This window comes from Urocampus carinirostris, chromosome 15, assembly GCF_059441175.1.
Source record: "Urocampus carinirostris isolate Australia breed hairy pipefish chromosome 15, RoL_Ucar_1.0, whole genome shotgun sequence".
Taxonomy (NCBI): domain Eukaryota; kingdom Metazoa; phylum Chordata; class Actinopteri; order Syngnathiformes; family Syngnathidae; genus Urocampus; species Urocampus carinirostris.
Window position 1 is genome coordinate 26,874,599 of NC_142363.1, and position 25,687 is coordinate 26,900,285.

The 25,687-nt window shown below is 38.8% G+C and overlaps 1 protein-coding gene across 2 annotated transcripts in view; it reads right to left on the reverse strand.

The window, feature by feature from the left end:
• Nucleotides 1-2,281: 2,281 nt before the first annotated feature.
• The window catches only part of luzp1 (leucine zipper protein 1), a 109,029-nt gene continuing 85,623 nt past the window's right edge, over nucleotides 2,282-25,687 (reverse strand). Inside the window, exons 4-8 of one of the 2 annotated variants that reach the window (XM_088354446.1) lie at nucleotides 22,816-24,916; nucleotides 20,150-20,670; nucleotides 19,929-20,075; nucleotides 5,319-5,518; nucleotides 2,282-3,122 (exon numbers count right to left, since the gene is read on the reverse strand). In XM_088354446.1, coding sequence (XP_088210572.1) covers nucleotides 5,327-5,518; nucleotides 19,929-20,075; nucleotides 20,150-20,670; nucleotides 22,816-24,916 — 2,961 coding nt within the window. In that variant the 3' untranslated portion in view covers nucleotides 2,282-3,122; nucleotides 5,319-5,326. Of the gene's footprint in view, nucleotides 3,126-5,318; nucleotides 5,519-19,928; nucleotides 20,076-20,149; nucleotides 20,671-22,815; nucleotides 24,917-25,687 lie in introns of both variants that reach the window. The other variant, XM_088354445.1, reaches the window with a different exon arrangement.

The window sequence follows — 25,687 nt, forward strand, 5'->3', positions numbered from 1 at the left end:
TTGTGCTCTGCCTATTCGAATGTAGTTTGTGATGACGGATGTCTTCAGAAAATTATTTGATTCAACCAAGTTCCCAAAAATATTGTGATGTCTGTAGCTGTCTCTGGCAGGGAATGAGTGACTTTCACATCCGGATGACCATGGATACAATTTTTTTGTGGGTGAACCCTACCATAAATCCTAAACCTAGCCATACCCCTAAACCTTACTCTTAAAACCTATCCCTAGACTCTAAACTGAACCCCTACCTTACCCTTAAACCTAAACTGTCCAGAAATCCTAAACCGCACCCTGAAGCCTACCACTTAAACCTACCCCTAAACCCTAACCATACCCCTGAACCCATACTTTAAACCCAACCCTTTAGCTTTACCTCTAATCCCTTACCCCTATCCCTGAACCTGACCCTAACACTACCCATAAACCCTACTGAAATCCCAAACATACCCATCAACCTAACCCTAACTACACCCCTAGACCATGAATCTACCTCTAATCCCCTACCCCTTTCCTTGAACCCAACCCCTAATCATACCCTACTCCTAAACCATTCTGAAATCATAAACCTAGCCATACCCCTAAGCCTTACCCTAAACACTACTCCTAAAACCCTAACCATATCCCTAGACCCTTACTCTAAACCCGTAAATCAACTTCTAATTCCTTACCCCTGTCCCTGAACCCTAAACCATTCTGAAATCATAAACTGAGCCATACCCCTAAACCCACCATAACCCCTTTTTCTAAAACCTACACCTAAACCCTACTCCTAAAACCTATCCCAAAACCCTAAACCCTTACTCTAAACCTAACCCATGACTACCTCTAATCCCTTATCCCTAACCCAAACCGCTATCCTACTCCTAAACCATTCTGAAATCATAAAACTAGCCATACCCCTAAACCTTACCCAAAACACTACTCCTAAAACCCTAACCATACCCCTAGACCCTTACTCTATACCTGTAACTCAACTTCTAATTCCTTACCCCTATCCCTGAACCCTAAACCATTCTGAAATCATAAACTGAGCCATACCCCTAAACCCACCGTAACCCCTTTTTCTAAAACCTACACCTAAACCCTACTCCTAAACCCTAAACCCTTACTCTAAACCCAACCCATAACTCTACCTCTAATCCCTTATCCCTAACCCAAACCGCTATCCTACTCCTAAACCATTCTGAAATCATAAACCTAGGCATACCCCTAAACCTTACCCAAAACACTACTCCTAAAACCCTAACCCATGACTACCTCTAATCCCTTATCCCTAACCCAAACCGCTATCCTACTCCTAAACCATTCTGAAATCATAAACCTAGCCATACCCCTAAACCCTACCCTAAACACTACTCCTAAAACCCTAACCATACCCCTAGACCCTTACTCTAAACCCGTAACTCAACTTCTAATGCCTTACCCCTATCCCTGAACCCTAAACTATCCTGATATCATAAACTGAGCCAGAACCTAAACCTAGCCGTAACCCCTTTTTCTAAAACCTTCTCCTAAAACCTATCCCAAAACCCTTACTCTAAACCCAACCCATAACTCTACCTCTAATCCCTTATCCCTAACCCAAACCCCTACCCTACTCCTAAACCATTCTGAAATCATAAACCTAGCCAAACCCCTAAACCTTGCCCTAAACACTACTCCTAAAACCCTAACCATACCCCTAGACCCTTACTCTAAACCCGTAACTCAACTTCTAATGCCTTACCCCTATCCCTGAACCCTAAACTATCCTGATATCATAAACTGAGCCAGAACCTAAACCTAGCCGTAACCCCTTTTTCTAAAACCTACTCCTAAGACCTATCCCAAAACCCTTACTCTAAACCCAACCCATAACTCTACCTCTAATCCCTTATCCCTAACCCAAACCCCTACCCTACTCCTAAACCATTCTGAAATCATAAACCTAGCCAAACCCCTAAACCTTGCCCTAAACACTACTTCTAAAACCCTAACCATACCCCTAGACCCTTACTCTAAACCCGTAACTCAACTTCTAATGCCTTACCCCTATCCCTGAACCCTAAACCATCCTGATATCATAAACTGAGCCATACCCTAAACCTAGCCGTAACCCCTTTTTCTAAAACCTACACCTAAACCCTAGACCCTTACTCTAAACCCAACCCGTAACTCTACCTCTAATCCCTTATCCCTAACCCAAACCCCTACCCTTAAACCATTTTAAAATCATAAACCTAGCCATACCTAAAACTTACCCCCCTGAACGTCACCCCTAACCCCAACCCTAAATCTAAAACCTATCCCAAAAACCTGACCATACCCCTAGACCTTTACTCTAAACCCAACCCGTAACCCTACTATTGATCCTAACCACCTTCTCAACCCATGGCGAAACCCTAAAACCTACCCCAAACACTAAACCCTACATCTTATACAAACGCTGCATTCCAGGAAATTGGAAAATCGGATTTAGGTCCTAGTCGCAAAGTCGGACTAGGGTACAGTTTTAAGTGGCGGAGGTTGGAAAACTCTGACTTTCCATTTTTCTGGAATGCAACATACCCATAAACCCTGTCAACCCCTTAATACCTAACCCTACTCTAAAACCTTAACCCTACCTTTTATTATTTACTGTTCACCTTTATTGTACTGAAGAATCGCAGTGTGAATGAAAAAAATTCCCACACCCATTCTCCGATCCGAACTTCAAATTTAGCGCCCGTTTCCGCCCTAACTTTTTTGTCACTGCCCTTGAAAAGAAGATAAAGCACCGTAGGAAATCCAGTTGATGAACAATTCATAAAAGCAACGTCTTTAAATCCGCTTTTCAACCAGGAAGTGGAAAACAAAACGAAAAAAATAGCGAATATTTGTAAATTGAATTCGATGAATATATCGTAAGACGGTCTTCGAAGGAGTTTTGTGTCTGCCGTTGACTTCCTGTTTTTTTTTTCCTGAAACTTTATTGAGATGTCCATTGCGACGACGACGATGAGACGTGGCTCCTCCCCTTTTGTCGAGACGGCCAATCCTGTTCGTGCAACTCCAGCTTACAGTGATCCTTGGCTCTTTATTTTTTTCATTTTTTTGTCTTTTTCTTGATATGGAAGACGAAGGGACACCGTCCTCCGTCTGGTCTACTGCAAAAAAAGAGAAAAATATATATATTTTGTACCTTATTTTCTCCTATTATGTGTAAAAATACACAGAAAAAATTGTAGTTGTACGTATTACTTATTTTGTAAAATTATTATTAAAGAATATATTTCTACATATATTAAATATATATTTTTAATCATTATATTATGATTTGGGTAAAAGAATAAAAAAAAGTACAATAAATAAATAAAAACAAATACTATATTATTTTATAAATTTATTTTTTTTAAATCATGTAATTTTTGTGAATATTCTTTAATCAATTATTATAATTCCATGAATTATTTTAAAAATTATTTATTGGTAAATAAATAAAAGAACATTTTAAAGATCCCGAGAACATTTTTGTATTATTTTATAAAATATGTATAAATATTATTTTATACATTATTTCAGGTTTTTGGGGGGGAGGTTTACTATTATTTAAGAAATAATTCAATAATGTATCAATTTTAATTCGTGTTTTTAATTTTGAGGAATAAAAATCACATCACTTTATATGTATTTTGTAAACTATTTTTATAAATATTATTTTATAAAAAAATATGCCATAATCTTCTAGATTAGATAGAGCCAAGGAGTCATAATAATAATAACATATTCATGCTAACAAATATGTGTTAACAAGTAATGCTTACAGCTTCTTGCTAGCAAATTATGCTAATAACAGCTAAATGCCAAAGGCTACATGCTAGCAAATGCTAACGAGTCATACTAACAGATAAATGATAAATGCTTCATGCTAACAAATTAACAATGTTAACTGCTTCTTGCTTACAAAATTGCTACTTGCTAACAGAAAAATATTGACAATTTATGCTAACAGCTACTTGCTGAAAAATTATGATAATGTCTAATTATTATAGCTTCATGCATACAAATTATGGCTACATGCTAACTGCTACTTTCTTACAAATTATGCTAATTGATTCTTGCTAACAGTTAAATATTAAAGTATGCTAACAGCTAAATCCTGACAAATTATTCTAACAGCTATATGTTAACCGTTCATGCTAACGGCTACATGCTAACTGCTACATGTTAACTGCTTCATGCTAACAAATTATGCTGATTTGTCAATGTTAACTGCTTCTTGCTTACAAATCTGCTAGTTGCTAACAGAAAAATATTGACAATTTATGCTAACAGCTACATGCTGAAAAATTATGATAATGTCTAATTATTATTGCTTCATGCTAACTGCTTCATGCTTACAAATTATGCTAACGGCTACAGGCTAACTGCTACTTTCTTACAAATTATGCATATGGATTCTTGCTAACAGTTATATATTAACAAAGTATGCTAACAGCTACATCCTGACAAATTATTCTAACAGCTATATGTTAACGGTTCATGCTAACTGCTACATGCTAACTGCTTCATGCTAACAAATCATGCTAATTGATCAATGCTAACGGCTACATGTAAAAAAATTGTGATATAGGCTACATGCTAACAGCTTTTGCTAACACCTACATGATAACTGCTTCATGCTAACAATATATGCAAACAGCTGAAATTTAACAAGTCATGCTAACGGCTAAATGCTAACTGCTTAATGCTTACGAATTATGCCAACGGCTACATGTTAAGCAGTTATGCTAAAGGAAACATGCTAACTGCTTCATGCTAACAAATTATACTAATTCGTCAATGCTACGGCTAAATGTCCCTCCACCGAACCAAGTTAAAAATTACAAATACAGCTCTCTGAGTAAATTACATTCATCCATCACAACTCTCACAATTGCCTCGGGAATTGTCTAGTTTTATTTATTTTTCTTATTTGGGGGAATATAACAAAACAATTATTTAGTATTTATGAATTTATTATTATTTGAAGTACTATTCAAAATATGTTTGTATTATTTAGTGTAAAAGATTTACATGTATTTTTACATTTTATTTGATCATAGTTTTCATGTTTTTCGAACAAAAATAGAAGAAAAAATAATATGATAAAGAACAAAATTATTTTCAAAAAACATATGACAAAATATTGATAACATTAATAAATTATTCGAAAAATAAAGTATATTTTTGTTGTGATGACAGGTTTATTAACAATAAAAGATTGTAAAATTGGAACAAGGGTTTCCCTCACAACTTCATGGGCCAGGCGAATCTGCATTTTTCGTTTGATTAAAATTCCCAGCATGCTCTCCTCTTACCGGTTTGGCTAACGATGTTCGGTTTGGCGATGGGTCCACGGCCGACTTCCAGCGCCGCTTTTGGCCGCTGCTTGCCCTCGATTGGTCCATTGCTCCCCTCTGGGCGACGCCCCCGACGTCTTACCGTATGAACTTCCTGGCGGGACGGAGTTTGTGGGCGCTAGGTGTTGTTTCCACGATGCCTGCTCTGCGTTTGCCACCTGGCCAATACAACAAGTCAGTCGAAATAAAGAAAAATATTATCGGGACGAAATATTGTTTGACCACTTGATATCGTTGTATTGTGCCGTGCAACCAAAAACGAGTGCTAAAATGCGCAGGAAAAATACCAACTATCGAGACACTGAGACCAAACCATACAATTTTTAAGTATTTGAACCCCCACTATTTTTTCCATTTCTCCCACTTAGAAATCATGGAGGGGTCTGAAATTTTCATCATAGGTGCGTGTCCACTATGAGAGAGATAAACTAAAAAGAAAAATCCAGAAATCACAATGCATGATTTTTTAAATAATTTATTTGTGTAATACAGCTGGAAATGAGTATTTGAACACCTGTGTATCATCTAGGATTCTGACCCTGAAAGACCTTATAGTCCGCCCATTAGAAGTGCACCTTCACTACATGTATTATCCTGGATCAGATGCACCTTTTTGATGTCCTTAGCTGCATAAAGACACCTGTCCACCCTATAATATCTGTAAGACATGGCGAAGACCAGAGTTGTCCAAAGACACCACGGACAAAATTGTACGACCTCCAAAAGGCTGGAAAGGGCTATGGCGCAGTTGCAAAGCAGCTTGGTGACAAAAGGTCCACTGTTGGAGCAATCATTAGAAAATGGAAGAAGCTAAACATGATGCTCTATCTCAATCAGAGTGAGGCCCCATGCAAGATATCACCTCGTGGGACCTCAATGATTCTAAGAAAGGTGAGGAATCAGCCCAGAACTACACGACAGGAGTTGGTCACTGACCTGAAAAGAGCTGGGACCACCGTTTCCAAGGTTAGTGGAGGTCATACGCTAAGACGTCATGATTTGAAATCATGCATGGCACGAAAGCTTCCTCTGCCTAAACTAGCACATACCAAAGCCCGTGTTAAGTGTGCCTATGACCATTTGGAGGATACAGAGAAGTCATGGGAGCAAGTTTTGTGGTCAGATGAGACCAAAACAGAACTTTTTGGTCATAATTCCACTAAGCGTGTTTGGAAGAAGAAGAATGAAGAGTACAATCCGAAGAACACCATCCCTACTGTGAAGCATGGGTGTGGTAGCATCATGCTTTGGGGGTGTTTTTCTGCACATGGACAAGTGCACTGCATTAAAGAGAGGATGCTCAAATACTTATTTGCAGGTATATCACACAAATAAAATCTCATCTCATTAGCTGCTCCGCTTATCCTTAGTAGGGTCGCGGGGGTGCTGGAGCCCATCCCAGCAATCATTGGGCAGTGGGCAGGGGACACCCTGAACTGGTTGCCAGCCAATCGCAGGGCACACAGGGACAGACAACTCGCTCGCTCATTCACACCTAGGTACAATTTGGACCGGCCAATCCACCTGAAATGCATGTCTTTGGAATGTGGGAGGAAACCGGAGTGCAAGCACGGGGAGAACATACAAACTCCGCACAGGAAGTCCGGTAGCTGGATTTGAACCCACACAGGAGGTTCCCAAGACCTTAGAACTGTGCCGTACACGCGCTAACCACTGCGCCGCCATGCTGCTCCACAGATAAAGTGTTAAAAAAAATCATGCATTGTGATTTCAGGATTTTTCTTTTTAGTTTATCTCTCTCACAGTGGACATGCACCTAAAATTTTAGATCTCTTCATGATTTCTAAGTGGGTGAAATAGCAAAATAGCAGGGGGTTCAAATACTTGTTTCTTTCGCTGTACAGTTATAACTCTACTTGCAAATGTCTCTACATATGAATTTTTTTTCAGGATACAAATAAACAGACCAGTAACTCTGCGGTATTGTACCTGGCAACCCGATTCGTATGCGTGAGCACCGACATGCTCTTATGTCTACCGCTTATTCTTTGTGTCCATTTCCCGTCCCATTCCCGCTCCGTAAACAGTACTATACTCAACTATATGCTAGCGATACGGAACATAAACGATGGACCCCAAGAACGACATTCGGAAAAGTGAGCAACAGGGAGAAAAGAAACAGAAAAGAGTTTTTCTGGACATTGCAACAAAGCAGGAAATAATTTATCGGTATGTGAAGGGGATGCGTATTTGTGATGGCCAAAATTAAAGACATCTGGGCAAAATTCCATGAAGTCTCGGAATTCATCACCCGGAAAAAGTTTTGACCGGTCGGGCTATTGCTTGTTAAGATGACGGCTGCGTCGCGCGTTTCCGAGGGATTGTCAAAAGCGGACGTCATTGGATCAGTTCTTCAAGAAACAGGTAGACCAGTAAACAAAGAGGGCCAGTTAAAAAGTAAGAGAATATATTTATATTATTTCCTTCATTCTTTGATTTTTTTTACATTGTGTGCCTCTCGTTTTAAGTTTTTTTGTGTGTGGTATTTTAATTTTATGATTTATGATACGTTTACATTTCTTGGAACGGATTAGCGATTTTTCATTGAAAAGGCGCCTCTACTTACAAATTTTTCAGCTTACAAATCTACTCTCGGGATGAATTAAATTCGTAAGTAGAGGTAATTTTTGAGATTCAAATTTTGAGTTCTTCCTTGCCCTCATGTAGGTTTTAGATCAGGGGATGGTGTGATAATAGTCTGTAGTTTGCAATAGTCTATGCGCCCTTGTGATTAAGGGTGTCACACATAAAATTGACTTGACAATTCGCAAGGTAAATATTCTCACAGTTTTGTGCAATACTATATATTCTCACAACAAAAATCAGGAAAATAATAATAATAATAAGTCGCAAGCTATGTTTTCAAACTAAGTACAACGGGGCGTTCTTTTAAGAATAAATTCTGGTGCAGGAAAGTGAAGTAGGCGTGCAAGTGTGAGAAATCCCGGTGCTGCTTTTGTGTCAATATTTGTGTAAGAAAAACGTCAAGGCTAGAAATTCTGTTCATGTGTCCCACCAAATGGCAGCGTTTCCACAGGAAATTGCGTCTGGAAACTGGATTCTCTCTCTGACTCTCGCTGTCTTTTTTTTTTTGCTTGCTATTATCCCGCAGCTCTTTGGCGCTGTGAGTCACTCCCTAGCACTTTACCAAAATAAGGTGCGTGTAAGAGCAAGGAGAGCAGGTATTGCAGGGTTCCATATAGGTCAGCTGTTGTTTGCAGATGACACTGCTTTGGTGGCTGACTATGCAGCAGGACTGAGTATTTGGTAGTATAGTTTGATCAAGTGTCTAAGAGAAGGAAGCTTGAGGTGAAAGCAGACAAGACTAAGGTAATGAGGTGTTCGAGAGGTGGTGAGCAGAGTTGGGTAGGGTTACTTGAACTGGATTACTTTCGATTACTTTTGGATTACTCCAATACCAAATATGCTAAGAAAAGACAAAAGAAACTAAATATGAATACAATTATGACTCACAACATGTGGTAAGCTTTCTCTCCTGGCTTTGATCTCTTTAATCTCCGGCAAAACGAACATAAAATGTGACAGAAACCAAATGAAAATAAATCCAAACAGCTTGCCAACATCATTTTTGCCGTTCCATGTGTTCAGTTACTCCCCAAGCCTGCACAAAATTTAGTCATTTTATTCATATTTAGTTTCTTTTGTCTTTTATTAGCATATTTGGTATTGGAGTAATCCAAAAGTAATTGAAAGTAATCAAGGTAAAGTAACCCTACCCCACCCTGGAGGTGAGGTAGGTGGATTGGAGATTTTGTTGAATGGTGTGGAGTTACAAATGGTTTGAAGGATTTGATCTCGTATGTGGGAGCAGGTGGTGGTTTGTGAAGGACAGGGTGGGTGCAAGGCAACAGGTGTGCTGAGCGGATTGTTTCAATGCATAGATCTACGAATGGATGCAAAGCAAGGATTGTATGAAGTTGTGGTGGTACCAACGGTTATGTAAGGCATGGGGTTTGAGAGTAAATAAGCGGAATCGGTTAAATGTCTTTGAAATGAGATGTTTGCGTAGTATGTGTGGAGTGACACGACTGGATAGGTTAAGGAATAAGGAAGTGAAGAGAAAAACTGGTGTGGTGGGAGAGCTTGCTAAGAGGGTTGATGAAAATGTTTGGACATATGGAAAGAATGGATGAAGGCTGTTTGAATAAAAGAATATGTAGTGCAGAAGTGGTGGGAAATAGAATGAGAGGAAGGCCCAAATATGATTGGATGGATGGGGTGAAGCGTGTTCTGGATGTAAGGTGGGTTAATTTAATGATACAAGAGTGTGTGCAAGGAATAGATGCGAATGGGGAAGGATAATTAAGAATGACTGACATTAACATGATGCAGAGGGGGTAAACCAGTGTATAGACGCTCCCCCTACTTACGACTATTCGACTTACGTCAAACGGTAGAAACAAACCATTTTTTCGGGATGTCGACAAATATCCGGACATTGCTGTAAGTTACATTTTGTGTTGTGTGCACCTTTTTCCAAGTACAAGACAGTACTGTAGTGCTTCTGGATGCTAGGTGAGCATCCACCCGGAAGAAGGAATTTGGCTTCTACTTCCTAGTTTGTCTGTAAACACATTGCACTGTATCTCTAGCGCACTAAAACTTTGACATTTTTATTGTTTAATATCTCAGGCATCCATTCAATACGGTTGGTGTAAAGTGTAAAGAAGAGACGAGCCGTTTCTTTTTAAATGAAAGTGGAATAAGAAAGCTTGATGCGGTTGAGAAAATGGTCGGATCGCTTTTTTTTTTAGCTGAAATTAAAAATCACATGGTTAATGTTTTCGAGTTTATTACTTTATAAAAAAATATTCATATTGTTCAATACATCATTTATTCTGAATTAATATATCATTTATTAATGTATTCATTTTAGTCTACGTTTTTATGCATTTTCTGTTTCTTTTTGAGGGGAATAACAATCAAATAGTAAATGCTTTTGTGTTTATTATTCTATCAATTATAGTTATTCATATTATTCTATAATTTAGTGTAATTTAATAAAAAAAATAATCATTTATTTTATTTCAGGACGAAAAGATGGATTATGTTACTCATCATTTTTATAAATATTTTTAAATTAATAATTTATTTCCATTTTAATCATCCTGTACATTTTAATGTATTGTTTTGAATTTTGGTGCAATAGAAATAAATAAAACAAAATGACATAGTATATGTTTTTGTTCATATTAATTTCTATAAATATTTCATAGATTTGTTACAATTGTACACACGATGAATGTATTTATTTGATTTGCTGTTTATTTTTGGGTGAATGTTTTTCTATTCTTTTTAAAATTAATTTATGATTTTTGTTTATATTATTCTATGAATCACTATAATTGAAAGAATTATTAATTGTTTTTTTCCAGTGTATTTTATGTTTATTGGGAATAAAAATCAAATCGTACATACTTTTGTATTTCTAAATTTATAAAATATTTATTAATTTTATGTTTTTCAAGGGAAAGACAAGTGACATTTATTTGTATAGCCCTTAATCTCAAAGGACTGCACAAAATGTATTATTTTATAAATGATACTTCTGTTTTTTCCCCTTAATTATTGATTATAATGATCTCAGTTAGTCATAGGCTGAGTATCTGGGAGTAGTCATCACAGAAAATCCAATATTTTTGTTTCCTTTCCTTCTTTCGTTTATGATTGACAGATAAGTGGCCTAATTCAATTTAGGAAGCTCCATTTTGGAGACACCGGAGGCGAAACGTCCAAGCGCCGTCCCTCACGTAATCCGCGTCGCCTGCAGATCGAATAAAGCGTCTGCGGAAGCGATCGCCACTTAGAAGCCGTCCGGCCTTCTGTCTGGCTCGCCCGTGCCAAGAAAAACCATTCCCGAAAACGCGAATTTGCGAATTTCAGGTGAGAGCTTTCGCATAAGTGGTTCTCGCCGTCCATTAGCTTCAACAAACCCGGCGACCTTCAACCCTTTGAGCTCCGAAAGTGGTCCTTTTCCAGACGTACGCTAGACCTCTGTTTTTAGATATTTTAGGTGTCTTTCTCATTAAGAGTAATAAGGTAATTCCTTCGTTTGAGCCTGATGAGCTTTCCCGATGCCGACCGAAGCCACTGTGTGTCAAACATGCGGCCCGGGGGCCCGATCAGGCCCGCTAAGGGATTGAATCTGGCCCGCCAGACAACACTCAGAGAAGCGCAAGAGTAAAACGAGCTGCAGGTTTAAATATGTCCGCTTGATGTTGTCAAAGCCAGGTGCCTCTCACAAAGACGGTGTACCGGTACTTGAATTTATTTGTTTTTCTCTCTCTCTCTCGTGCTCTCTCTCTCTCTCTTTTCCTCTCACTCTCTGTGTCTCTCTCTCTTTCACCTTCTGTGTCTCTTTCTTTGTTTCTCTTTGTCTCTTTCTCTCTCTGTGTCTTTTTACCTTCTTTTGCTCTCTCTTCCATTTTTCCTTTTCTCTCTTTCGCTCTCTCCTGCTTTCCCCTTCTCTCCTTCTCCCCATTCTCTCTTTCTCTCCTTCTCTTTTCTCTCCTTCCCTCTTTCTCTCTTTCTATTTATCTTTGGATATCATTCTTTCTCTCTCTTTCTTCCCCCCTCTTTCATCATTTGTCTTTATATCTTTTTTTTTCTCACATTCTCTCTCCCTCTCTCTTCTCTCTCTCTCTTTCTCCCTTTCTCTCTTTCTATTTATCTTTGGATATCATTCTTTCTCTCTCTTTCTTCCCCCCTCTCTCACTATTTATCTTTATATCTTTTTTTTCTCACATTCTCTCTCCCTCTCTCTCTCTTTCTTTCCCCCTTTCTCATCATTTGTCTTTATATCTTTTTTTTTCTCACATTCTCTCTCCCTCTCTCTTCTCTCTCTCTCCCTTTCTCTCTTTCTATTTATCTTTGGATATCATTCTTTCTCTCTCTTTCTTCCCCCCTCTCTCACTATTTATCTTTATATCTTTTTTTTTCTCACATTCTCTCTCCCTCTCTCTCCTCTCTCTTTCTTTCCCCCTTTCTCGTCATTTGTCTTTATATCTTTTTTTTCTCACATTCTCTCTCCCTCTCTCTTCTCTCTCTCTCTCTTTCTCCCTTTCTCTCTTTCATTGTCCCACCCTCTCTCTTTTTCTCTCCTTCACTTTGTCTTATTTCTTTCTCTCTTTTTCTTTCTCTCTAATATACTAGTCCTGCCCCCGAAAGAATGTTTGTTCTATCGTGTGGCCCCCGAGGTAAAATGAGTTTGACACCCCTGGTCTAGTGAGTCCAATAAAAAGTGCAGCGAAGAGTGAAGAATTTGTAACTAAAAGCAGGTATGCATGAGAACTGTTTTGACTACCGGTTACCGTTACGATAACGTTTCATGTCTACTTTTGTTTCCAATTACCGTAAAATTCAGACCCTTTAGTGTTACCTGTGGTGTTCCGCAGGGTTCAGTACTCGGCCCCCTTCTTTTCAGCATTTACATGCTCCCATTGGGTGATATTATTCGCAAGTATAATATCAGTTTTCATTGCTACGCAGATGACACTCAACTATATCTTCACTTAACTCTGAAAAGACCTAAATGCTAGTTATCGGTTCATCTAAATGCTAATGCTAAATGCTAAATTGTTCTCAAAAATGGCTCTGAACATTGACGAATGTAATATCACCCAGAGTGACTAAGTCAGAAATTTAGGTGTCATATTTGATCCCCAAAAAGTCCCCATCCGGAATAATGGGTTTTGAGAATCTCCCATCCGGAATACATGGGCCCATTCATTTCTATTGGTAGTCATGGAAACGAGGGCTTTTCCAGGGGGTAGTAGGGACTAAGCAGGGACTGTCCAGGGTGGCTTGAGGGGGCCCGACCCACATTACCTTTAACCATGGGTAAATGGTGATTTCCAAATAGTGGATGCTAGCGACAGGATGCTAACAGCTATGTGTGCCGCTAGTTTTTGGGCTGGCGTACCAACTTCATATTTACAAATTATGCTAATGGTTCATGTTAATGAGTTATGCTAATGGGTACATACTAAAAAGTGATGCTAATGGCTAAATGCTAATTTCTTTATACTACTAATTTTGGTAATGGCAATATTTTAAAGACTTCATATTTACAAATTATGCTAATGGACTCATGTTGATGAGTTATGCTAATGGATACATGCTAACGTGTAATAACAGTGTTATTACTACGTTATTACCATGAATGTGTTTTTTTAGACCTCCACAAGGCATATATCTGTCCCTTCAAAAACATGTGAAGAGTATTACTAGAACAGCTTTCCTCCATCTTCGCAACATTGCTAAAATTCATCCTTTGCTGTCTCAGTCAGATGCGGAGATTATAATTCACGCGTTTGTTTCTCCCCATCTCAATTACTGTAATGCCCTACTCTCCGGTTTCCCGAAGTCCAAAATCAAGAGCCTTCAGCTAGTACAAAATGCTGCAGCAAGGTTTCAACTAAGACAAGAAAGTTGGATCACATTACCCTGATTTTAGCTAACCTGCATTGGCTCCCTGTTAGCTTAAGAGATTTTAAGGTTTTGCATGGACTTTCTGTGTATTATTTACCCTCATGCAGGTTTTAGATCAGGGGATGGTGTCATAATAGTCTGGGATTTGTGCAGCCCTTTGAGACTCTTTGTGAGTAAGGGCGTCACAAATAAACATGACTTGACTTTGACTATAAGCCGCGACTTTTTTCCCCAAGCTTTTAACCCTGCGGCTTATGCAATGATGCGGCCAATTTCTGCATTTCCCCTAACGGCCACCAGGGGGCAGTAAAGTTAAGAGCGAGACAGGTGGGATATTTGGGTCGAGTAAGACGTAAGTTTAATGTAAATTTGCGCCATGTGCGTGGATAAAATTAGCATGAATAGACCCTCATCATCTCAATTGAAAGAGGAGCGCTAACTAGCATATTGGAAAGATTATTACGAGTCTGTTTATTTGTAAACAGAAATAACGTCAAGCGAAGCAGAATGTTAAACACGGATTCCTATTCGCTGGGATTCTATGGATTGTCCTTAATGTAACGAAGCCATTTTCTTGGACATTCAAAGAAGTTGAAGACGGCCAGGGGACGTAGTAGTGAGTTACTTTGGCTTTATAGTTTCCGGGTATCTTGTTTCAGACAGATCGTGATGTTTCTCTGATGAGTTCATTTTGAAATGGTCATCATATCTCAAATCCCAGTATTCAATTTTTAAGTAGCGGTACCACTGTATAGGAAACTTGAGCTAATAAAGAAATATGACAAAGACAGACACATCGTTACCTTTGCTAAGGCATATGTCCATAACCAATCAACTGTCAGGATATTTGTTAAGAGTAAGGAGGAATTAAAGGCAATGAAGTCTTAATCCAAGTCATAAACACATATATGAGTTGAATTTACTATATATTATATACTATTTTTTTGTTGTTATTATTTTAAACATCCATTCATCCATTATCTGCACCGCTTATCACCAGTAGGGTCGCGGGGGGTGCTGGAGCCCATCCCAGCTATCTTCAGGCAGTGGACACAGAGAGGGACAATTTGGATTGGTCAGTTAACCTGAAATGCATGTTTTTGGAATGTGGGAGGAAACCAGAGTGCCCGGAGGAACCCCATGCAAGCATGGGGAGAACATGCAAACTCCACACAGGAGGTTCGATCTCATGACCTCAGAAATGTGCCGCACACGCGGCTGCCTTATTTTTATCATGTTTTTACCTAGGGCTTTTAACCCCTGCTACAAACCATGCAATGTATGTTCCCTACCTCAGAATGAAAGGAATAGGAAAAAGAAAAGAAAGCAAAATAAAAGAAAGCAAAAGGAAGAAAGAAAAAGGAAAAAAGGAGAAGGAAAAAAGGAAAAGGAAAAAAGGAAAAGGAAACAAGAAAAAGGAAACAAGGAAAAGGAAAAAAGGAAAAGGAAACAAGAAAAAGGAAACAAGGAAAAGGAAACAAGGAAAAGGAAACAAGGAAAAGGAAAAAAAGAAAAGGAAAAAAGGAAAAGGAAAAAAGGAAAAGGAAAAGGAAAAAAGGAAAAGGAAAAAAGGAAAAGGAAAAGATCAAAAAACAAAAGAAAAGAAAATAAAAAGTAAAAAGGAGAAAAGAAAGATAAAGAAAAAGAGAAAGAAAAGGGAAAAGTAATAAAAAAAGAAAAGAAAGCAAAAGGAAGAAAGAAAAAGGAAGAAAGGAAAAGGAAAAAAGGAAAAGGAAAAGGAAAAAAGGAAAAGATCGAAAAACAAAAGAAAACAAAAAGAAAAGAAAAAGTAAAAAGGAGAAAAGAAAGAAAAAGAAAATAAGAAAGAAAAGGGAAAATGAATAAAAAAAAGAAAAGAAAGGAAAGGGGAAAAGAAAAAATGTATTACTATTGTAACATGTCAAATGAAGAAAATTCAAAACAAGATAGAACACCACTGTGTAAAATCACCAATCCCTGTCCAAAACTGGTTAACAAGCGTTTTATTTTGGAACACTGATGCTCATTATTGCCTTTGGATGGAAGCTATTGTTTTGGGTTCAATAGTAAATGTTAAAAGAAAACCCAAGTACAAAAAAAAAATCCTTATAAAAGCCTAATCATCAATGCTAGCCAGGAGCTATTCCATTGATTTTGTAGACTCCGTCTGGCTTCCATTAGCAATTTTCTGCCTGCAAAATGAGAAACCTTTCTTACGTCTCTGCGTCGATTGGGACTGACTTCCTTTGAGCCAATCGACCGCTTTAGGATGCGCCACATCAGGGGGGTCAAACTCATTTGAGCTCAGGGGCCACAAGGGATTACAGAGAAAGAGAGAAAGGGAGAGAGAGAAAAAGGAACAAGAGAGAGAGACAGAGAGAGAAAGAAAGAAAAAGAGAACAAAAGATAAAAAGAGAAAGAAAAAGATCAAAAGGAAAGAGCGATACAGTCAGAGATAAAGAGAGGGTAAGAAGAGAGATTAATAAAAGAGAGAGAGGGAAAATAAAGATAAAAGACAGACAGAGATAAAAAGAGAGAGAAAAGAGAGGGAGGTGGCAGACAGATAAAGAGGAAAAGAGAAAGAGAGAAAGGGAGAGAGAGAAAAAGGAAAGAGAGAGAGAGGCAGAGAGAGAAAGAAAGAAAAAGATCAAAAGGAAAGAGCGATACAGTCAGAGATAAAGAGAGGGTAAGAAGAGAGATTAATAAAAGAGAGAGAGGGAAAATAAAGATAAAAGACAGACAGAGATAAAAAGAGAGAGAAAAGAGAGAGAGGTGGCAGACAGAGATAAAGAGGAAAAGAGAAAGAGAGAAAGGGAGAGAGAGAAAAAAGAAAGAGAGAGAGAGACAGAGAGAGAAAGAAAGAAAAAGAGAACAAGAGATGAAAAGAGAAAGAAAAAGATCAAAAGGAAAGAGCGATACAGTCGGAGATAAAGAGAGGGTAAGAAGAGAGATTAATAAAAGAGAGAGAGAGAAAATAAAGATAAAAGAGATAAAAAGAGAGAGAAAAGAGAAAGAGAGGTGGCAGACAGAGATAAAGAGGAAAAGAGAAAGAATGCAAGCAAGAAAAATAAAAATAAGAGAAAGACAGTGATTGAGAAAATGTAGAATGAAAGAGAGGAAACGAGAGGGGGGAGAAAGGAGAGACAGAAAGAAAAATATAACGATACAGCGAGGCAACAGAGAGAGAAAAAAAGAGTGAGCAACTGAGAAAAAGAAAGAAGAGATGGAGAGAGGAAAAAGAAAAAGAGAAATAAATATAGAGAAAAAGAAAGAAAGATAGTGAGAATGAAAGAAAGAAACAAAGACAGTAAGAAAGATGAAGTGACAAAATGAAAAAGAGAAAGGGAAAACAAGAAAGAAAAGAGAGAGGGAGAGAAAAAGAGAAAGATGGAGAAAGGTAACAGAAAGACAGAAGGAAAGAGAAAAAAGAGTGAGAACCTGAAAAAAAGAAAGAACAGCCAGAGGAAGGAAAGCGAAAAAGAGAAAGAAAGAAAATACAGAAAAAAAAGACAGAAAGAGGAAACAATTAAAGGTAGAGAGGAAAACGAGAGAGAGAAGAGAGGAGAGACAAGGAGACAAAAAGAGAAAGATAAAGAGAGGCAACAGAGACAGATCGAAAGAGAAAAAAAGCGAGAAAAAGAGTGAGAAACAGAGAGGAAAAAGAAAATAAATTACGAAAAAGAAAGGAGAAAGGAAAGAAAGAAAAACAAAGAAATAAAGAGAGAAAGAAAAAAAATCCAGCTATACTAGTAGTAGCGTCTCACTATTCCGAAATTATTGAAGTTTTTTGGCTGTTTTCCTAACGCACTTCTTTCAGTTATCTCGCGGGCCGGATTAAAACCCCTGGCGGGCCTCATCCGGCCCTCGAGCCTCACCTTTTTACCGGCCAGAATTTGTCCGTCAACCTTTTGACACCGCAATCACGACGTAATCCCCCTTTCCACCGTCCCCAACGCAGCGGCATTTATCCGAAACTCTCGGGAACGAACGGCTCGAAAATCATGTAGAAAAGAGGAGTACGAATCAAGCAAATGGCTTTAGGAAATGAGCTGAAATGTTTTCAGCGGCCCCTGGCATCTTTTTGGAAAGTACGATTTGATTGGTTGGGAAAAAGAAAAATGGAGGAGGGCTAAGTCAAGTCAATTTATTCAATTATTCTTTTTTTCACAGTATGCTTTCATGCTTTTTTTGCATATATATATGAATCCATTCATTTTAGTTGTGAAATCAGATTTTCTCATATTTATGATCTATTGAATATCTCTTTTTTATTTTCTGACCTTTTTTTAAAGCCCTAGTTTGTAATATTTTTTTTGTAACTTAAATTTTATTGTGCTTTTTTTTGGTCTTTTTTTGAACAAACAACAAAGAAAAAAAATCAATAAAGGTACCGTGACATTACGGACAATCTGGACAATTAAGAATAAGGAGGAGATTAAAACTCTTCTAAGAGCAGGTGGACATTTTAAAATCAGTTTCAATTTATTTCACCATTTCTTTCTCCTCTCTGCATCCACCCACTAACTCCACCGTACCAGCTCATGTCACACCAGAGGTGAAAAAAATGGCTTTTCTTTACATGTTTATGGTATAATGGAATCATATACATTAAGGATTTTAGACTCGCACTCTGGAGATGGAGGATAGTTTGAAGTCCCTGCCTCAATAAGGAAGTTAAGGAGATAGGGACTAAATGCTGTCGTGTTTTGTCGGAAAACGAGCGCTAAAAATCACAAGAGCGAAAATTCTGGAGACTCTGAGTGGTCCTTTGCCAAGCTTTTTGTCAGGTTTATATTACAGATTGATTTATTTTTATATAAAAGTGTATTTTTTTATTTTTTAGATCTTATTTTGTATAGGGAATTAAAATATACATATATATTTGAAAATTGTCAGGTTTTCATCCGAACTATTTTGCGGAAAAACGGATTTGGCCCACCCTCATCCAGACCTTAGCAACGGCTACCCCCAGGTTAATTGAGGTTGAGACCCTTAATATACACATACTGGTATTTATTATTAAATAGAGTACTATATTACTTGCGTTTAATATATTATGTACATATATTTGTGTAAGGTGGGCTTAGGGTACTTCTCTAAAAGTGTGTATCTCTAAACCTGATGGTATCTGTTTCAAATATTGGTACCGCCCAAAGGGGCGTCTCTTTCTTTTTCTTTCTTTGTTCTGCCTAAATAAAAGCAGTTTGGTGGGGGAAGGGCCCCCCAGAGTTAGGAGCGCGGCCAAGGAGATGGACGTAAGGTCCTCCTCTTCTGGCCCCTCCAACTGGCAGTTGTAAAAAAAATCGAATGCTTGGTGTATTTTTTTAGCGTTAGCCACTTGTGAATAGCTCTCCCACATGTAAGAGGTCGATTTAGACTTCATAATTTGTTGTTTTTTACCAAGGGTTTGAAACGCATAGGTTTTTAACCCCACTATATGGCAATTTCTCCTTGAAATCCTCAGAACAAATTCATGTGGGGTGTACTCAGTGTTCATTTTAACTGTGAAAAGTGATGGGTCTCGGGGACTCGTGTGCTCAAAAATCTATGGGTCCCAAAAGAGATCCATGGGGTTCAGTGTCTTACCCAAGGACACTGCGACATGTAACACGGACAAGCCGGGATTCGAACTGAGATCCCTTGATCCCAAGACGAGCGCTCTACCTCCTGAGCTACTGTCAGTTTTCCTCTTAAAATGTGGTGGGTGCGGCTTATAATCGGGTGCACTCTAGAGTCCGGAATTGACGGTACATAAATAAACACGTTTGAAAGAAAAAATATGGTGTAAGATTATTTTGTATTTTGTAAGGGAAAATACGACAGTTTGTAAGGGCATGGAGCCCTGGAGCTTGACAGGTCGGATAACGCTTTGTAGGACAATGCCAAACAAACTAATGCCAGGTGCCGTTAATCACAAAGGAAGAAGACACACAGTTGCATCGCAAGGTCACCAGAGAGCATTTGTGAAACATGGCAACAATTTTAAGTACTCAAAATTTCTGCACTTTTTGAACCTTGAGCACACAACATTAAAATTTCAGCATTTTCAAAGATTTCAAGCATCTGTACAAACCCCGACTAGCATTTATGTCACCTGTTTCATACGGAAACTCGTACCTGTGGTCGTTGCGAGTACGATCGGTTCCAGGATTGAGAGGTGACGGGCTCGTGAGGCACCGTCCTTCCCAGAGCCTCCACAGGAGACCTGGCGTTTCCATAGCGATGGGAAACCGTTTCTTCTTTTTCGACAGTCCGCATGTACATCTGGAACGATACGAAGACGGTTATGCCAAAAAAAAAAAAAAGGAACTCAATAAAGTCTTTTTATTCAGCTTTACGTTTGCGGGGGACGGCTTGGAACCCCTCAAAGAGGAAACGATCCCGCCCGTTCTCGGAGCGTCCTCGGAATCGACCGTCGTCGCCAGGTAAGCCCGACACACGGTGGAGGTCTCCGCCTCCTCGTCGGAAGCCCCGCCCCTAAACGCCCGTCCAATCAGCCGCGGGCCGGCTTTCTCCTCGGAAGTTCCGACTTTGTTCTTCCAGGTGCTTCTTACGGTGACATTCCTGGTGTCCGGAACTTTCTCTTCCTGCGAAAGACTTTGGTTTTGCCAGCCGGTAAAAGTGGTGGAGCTATTGGAGCTCTCCAAGGAGGAATCCTTGTCGTCGGAGTCGACCGAGGTGCCGTGTTGGTAGGTGGCGTACTTCAAGGAAGTTTCCACTCTGGAGGAGCTGTGGTGCCTGGACTTGGAGAAGGAGTCGTTGAGGTCCTGGTCGTGGCTGGAGCGCATGGTGAGCTCACTTTTGGGGATGGAGATCTCGTAAGGGACCGAGATGCTGCCTTGGTGTTCACCACTTGGGCCTGTTGGATGAACCAAGCGTGAATAAAGGATACATTGTATTATTATGGAAGGATGGTTGAGTGCATAGAAGGATTGAAGGAATAAAGGCTGGGTGAAGAAAAGAAGAGCTGGATGGATGGATTCAATTATTAATCGAAGGAATTTTTAACAAATGAATGGATGGATGAAATAGGATTATGAATGAGTAAATGCATGATGAATGAATGAAGGAAAATTTTAGTCAAACATTAAAATAAAAACAGAACAAAAACAATAACTCAACAACAAAATAATGTCACATAATATGTTCGAAAAGGGGAAGTAAGAAGCAGATGCTTATTTTCCCTACCCCTTCATCTTCCCTATTACATACACCAATGATATAACAACAATTGTAATAATATTATTAATAACAGTTATGATATAACAATAGCAACAATAACCCAAAGCTAACCATAGTTCTAGACGCACTTTTCCCAATCTCTCGTATCACTCATACCCCATCTTCTTCATCTCTGTATTCCGCCAGGAATGTTTTTTGTATTTAAATTTGAACGCGTGAATAGTTGGACATATTTTGATCCCTTCTTGTAAATTGTTCCAAAGTTTGACTCCACACACAGACACACACATACATTTCCTGGTGGTTCTCACCTTTGGGATTTTGAATTTACTACAGCCCCTCAAGTTATAATTTCCCTCTTTCCGAATGAATAATTTTTGGATGATTTCTAGCACTATGTTTTTGTTGACCTTAAATATAAATTTTACTAAATCATCTAATTTTAATAATTTGAATAATAATAATAATAATTTTCACTAATAATATTAGTGATGATAAGATGATTAAATGAATGGATGGATTGGTGAGATCTTAAATCAATGGAAGGAATAAATAGATAGAATTATTAATGATTGGATGAATGAAGGAATGTGGTTAATAAAGAAAAAATTCACAAGATTATACATGAATGATTGAGATCATAAATGAATGAATGTTTAAATGAATGAATGAATAAATTAATGATGGAATTATTCATGAATTAATGTATGGTCTGGTATTAATACTGGATGAATTTATTAATAAGTGGATGGAATTATAAATGTATGGATGAGATTATCAACGAATAAATGAATTGATGAAAGAAATTATGAATAAAGTAAATTATAAATTAATTATTGTATTGTAAATAAATGAATGGATTATAAATAAATGAATACATGAAATATGGTGAGATGTTACTACTAATTGAATGGTGGATACATTGAAGTATGAATTCATGAATAGAATGAGTAATAAATGAACGGACGGAATTATTAATCAATGGATGGAATTATAAATTAATGGAGGATATCATTATTGAATGAATGAATGAATAAATGAATGAATGAAAGAATGAGTGAATGAATTGATGGCATTTTATATTAATAGATAATATTTATTAATGAGTTGATGGAATTAAAAATTGATGGATGAGATTATTATTATTAACGAAAAACTGAATGGGTGAGATCATTAATGAACGGATGAATGCATGGACAGATAAATGGAATTACTTTAAATGGATGAGATAATCAACGAATAAATGAATTGATGAAAGAAATTATGAATAAAGTAAATTATAAATTAATTATTGTATTGTAAATAAATGAATGGATTATAAATAAATGAATCAATGAAATATGGTGAGATGGGACTTCTAATTGAATGGTGGATTAATTGAATTATGAATTCATGAATAGAATGAGTAATAAATGAATGGACGGAATTATTAATTAATGGATGGGATCATAAATTAATGGAGGATATCATTATTGAATGAATAAATGCATGAATGAATGAATTGATGGTATTTTAAATTAATGAGTTGATGGAATTAAAAATTGATGGATGATATTATTAATGAACAGAAAACTGAATGGATGAGATCATTAAAGAACGATTAAATGCATGGACAGATGAATGGAATTACTTTATTAATGAGTGATGGATGGAATTATTAATGAATGGATGGATGTATCGATTCCCTGGGACACTTCCATGGGGACATTTAGGGTCCAGAAGCATACAATTCCTATAAACCAACTTCAAAATAAACAAACACATTTAGAATTTATAAATAACTAATACTAAAACCTTCAGGATGTGTTTTCAACTGACTTACCTATGACAAAGTTGCTAGTGGAAGTGTGTCGTTCCTTAGAGGACAAAGGTTCACTGGAAACACTGCTGCTGCGACTGCTGGTTCTGGACGGGTTCTGGTCACTGGGATAGATAGTCAAACTACTGGTCATCTTGTTGGACAAAATCCTGGATCTGCCGTTGGCTGAGGAGGGCTCTGAAACCATCATTTCTTTCTTGTCGAACTCCAAAATGGCCGGTTTGATGACCGCTTTGGACCTCAGGGCCTCACGCGGACTGCAGACCCGCTGGGCTTGGATCCCGGATGAAGCGAGGCCACCTCCGTGGAGGTCTTCATCGAACGAGCTCCTGGTTGAGGAACCCTCAGAAGGAGAGTCCTTCATGTGGGAATACCTCATATATCTTGAAGTTGGAGACCTACCGCTCTGGGTGATAGTAGTTGTTTCATTCACGGTCTCTGGTTCTGAAGGCCTTGAACCAGTTGACTCGGTTTCTGAAGCAGAGGAATGACCCTCGGATCCCTGGTCGCTCGGCAGCAGTTGATTGACGTTGGATATGTAAGCTTTGTATGATCCATTGGCGTTGGACAGACTGGTTGAGTGTGGAACCGGTTCTATCGATTCCTGGTCCGAGAGGAGCTCCGTGACCTTCTGTGCTGGGTTTTCAGGCATGACATCCGAGTTGTTCGATTCACTGTCGCTGCCACCGTACAATTTCGACATTTTTTCGAGTCTGCTTTTTCTGCTGTCCCCGTCACTCTGCCTGTGAGTTGTCCTCAGGGGTTTGTGGTCATTTGCTGCTGGGGGGTAGCGACTCAGAACAGAGACTTTCTTAGTATCACCGTAAGGTGTATTTACAGAGTTATACATTGTTCCCTTGTAGATTTTTTCCTCAGTTCCTCTGTCCTTTATCCCATTATCAGATGGGGTTTTGGGTGTTCTCCTACTTTTGTGTGCAGGACTGGCGGCTCGGTTGAAGGACATGGAAGGACTTTCTTCGGAGTCTTTAATTCTAAGCTTGGTCTCTCTTTTGTGCTGAGGAGATAACTCCCTTGTTCTGTGTTTAGGCGAGCCGGGTTCTGTAATGGAAGCAGCGCTCCGATATTTCGGCTTCTCCTGCCTGAAACTCCCCTTCGCGATCTCCTCGTTCTCGGCTTTGCCGTTTTCCAGATGTTTAGCACTTCCGTTGCCCTGCTTTTCCGCATAATTGGTTTTGTAGCCTCCGATTCCACCTTTATTGCACAGCTGCGTCCTGAGTTGTTTCACCTGCTCGTTGAGTTGGCGAACTCGGTCGCGCTCCATTTGGAACTTCTCGTGAAGCTCGTTGTTTTTCGACTCGGAGCTCTTCAGGTCGCCCTCGACAATCTCCAGCTGTTTGAGACGATTCTTGAGCCGTTCCACTTCTTGGGTCAATTCCTTGACTTTGTTGTCCTCTTCGGGAGAGCCTGCCATGTTGCTGTTTTTCTGATTCTCGGATTTATTCAGTAAACCAATGTTGTAGTCCAGGCTTTTCTTGCGTCCACTGGTGTGGATCCCTGTGGAAGACAGCTCTTCTTCGATTCTCGACCTCATAAAATCCGCTCGACCAGGATCTACAGACATTCCCAGACGCTCCAGTTTCTCTGTGAGCCTTAGAATGATCTTCTCGTCTTCTTTTTGTTTCTCCCGTGTCCTCTTGTGTTCTTTCTCAAAAGTCTGACAAAATCCCTTCAGCTTGTCCAGGTCGGCCATTAAACTTTGCTCGGCTTTGTCCAGTCTGACCTCAGACCTTTCCATTTCTTTTAATCGCGCTTTGAGGGCCTCCAATTCAGTGGAGAGCTTCCTGGTGAGGTTTTTCTCCTCGTTGAGGCTGAGACAAAGCTGGCTACAGTCCGACTTGCTTTTCCCAAAAGCCTCTTCCAGTTTCTCCAGTTCGGCCATCCTCAGCTGAAGGTGTTCGATCTCGGACTTCAGCGCCATGGTCAGGTTTTCTTCCTCTTCCAGTTTTTCTCGCACCGTACGGCAAAGGTCTTCGGCTTTGCGTACCTCCTCGTCTTTACCCTGGATTTTCAAGAGGCGTTTCCTAAGGGCCTCTATGTCTTCGAGTAAGGACGAATTGCTGCCTTCTGCCTGAATGATCTTGTCCTAAAGGAGAGAAGTTTATCCGGTGATTAAAGATTTTCACTTATCTTTTTTTTTTTTTTTTTACGAATTTCATGACAGCAAACTCTTGATCATCACAGTCCAAAAAAAAACCTTGATAGGCGAATACTGTGAGCTATAAACCTTTTTTTTTTAAATGATCATGCTATCATTCACAGTAGAACCCCGGGATACAGCAATCCCGCCTTATGGCGTTTTCACTTTACAGTGTTTTCTGGCCCATCTGTATGGCATTTCTATTATTATTCCACATCAAAAATATTTTTTGTGACCAAAAACGAACAAGATTCAAACTTTGTGGTGCTCGTATAAGATGCCTATCTGCTACTGGTTGACATATGAAAAAATACGGGTCTGCTATTGGTTTTTGACACGCCATCATCAAAACACTGACATGCTATTGGCTAAATTACTTCCCACAATGATGTTCTCTTCATTCAGTTCAGAAACTCGCATGCTTCGTAAAAACTTACAATAATGTATTTTTTTACCCTTTTATTTCACTATGCACCCTGAGACATGGGGTTATGGGTGGAAACCAAGCTTTTCGATTATCAGGAAATACGAAGAAAGCACACAGATCAATACCCACGCTAAGTTGCATGGCTGTTACCAATCAATATCAGGGCTAATATTAAAAATATAAGAAGGGAATTAAAACATGAATGTCTATTAAGGGCAATCTTCATAAATTGAAACTTTAAAAACCAGTCGCTGTTTCCCCCACACCCTGCATCCACCCGATAACTCCAC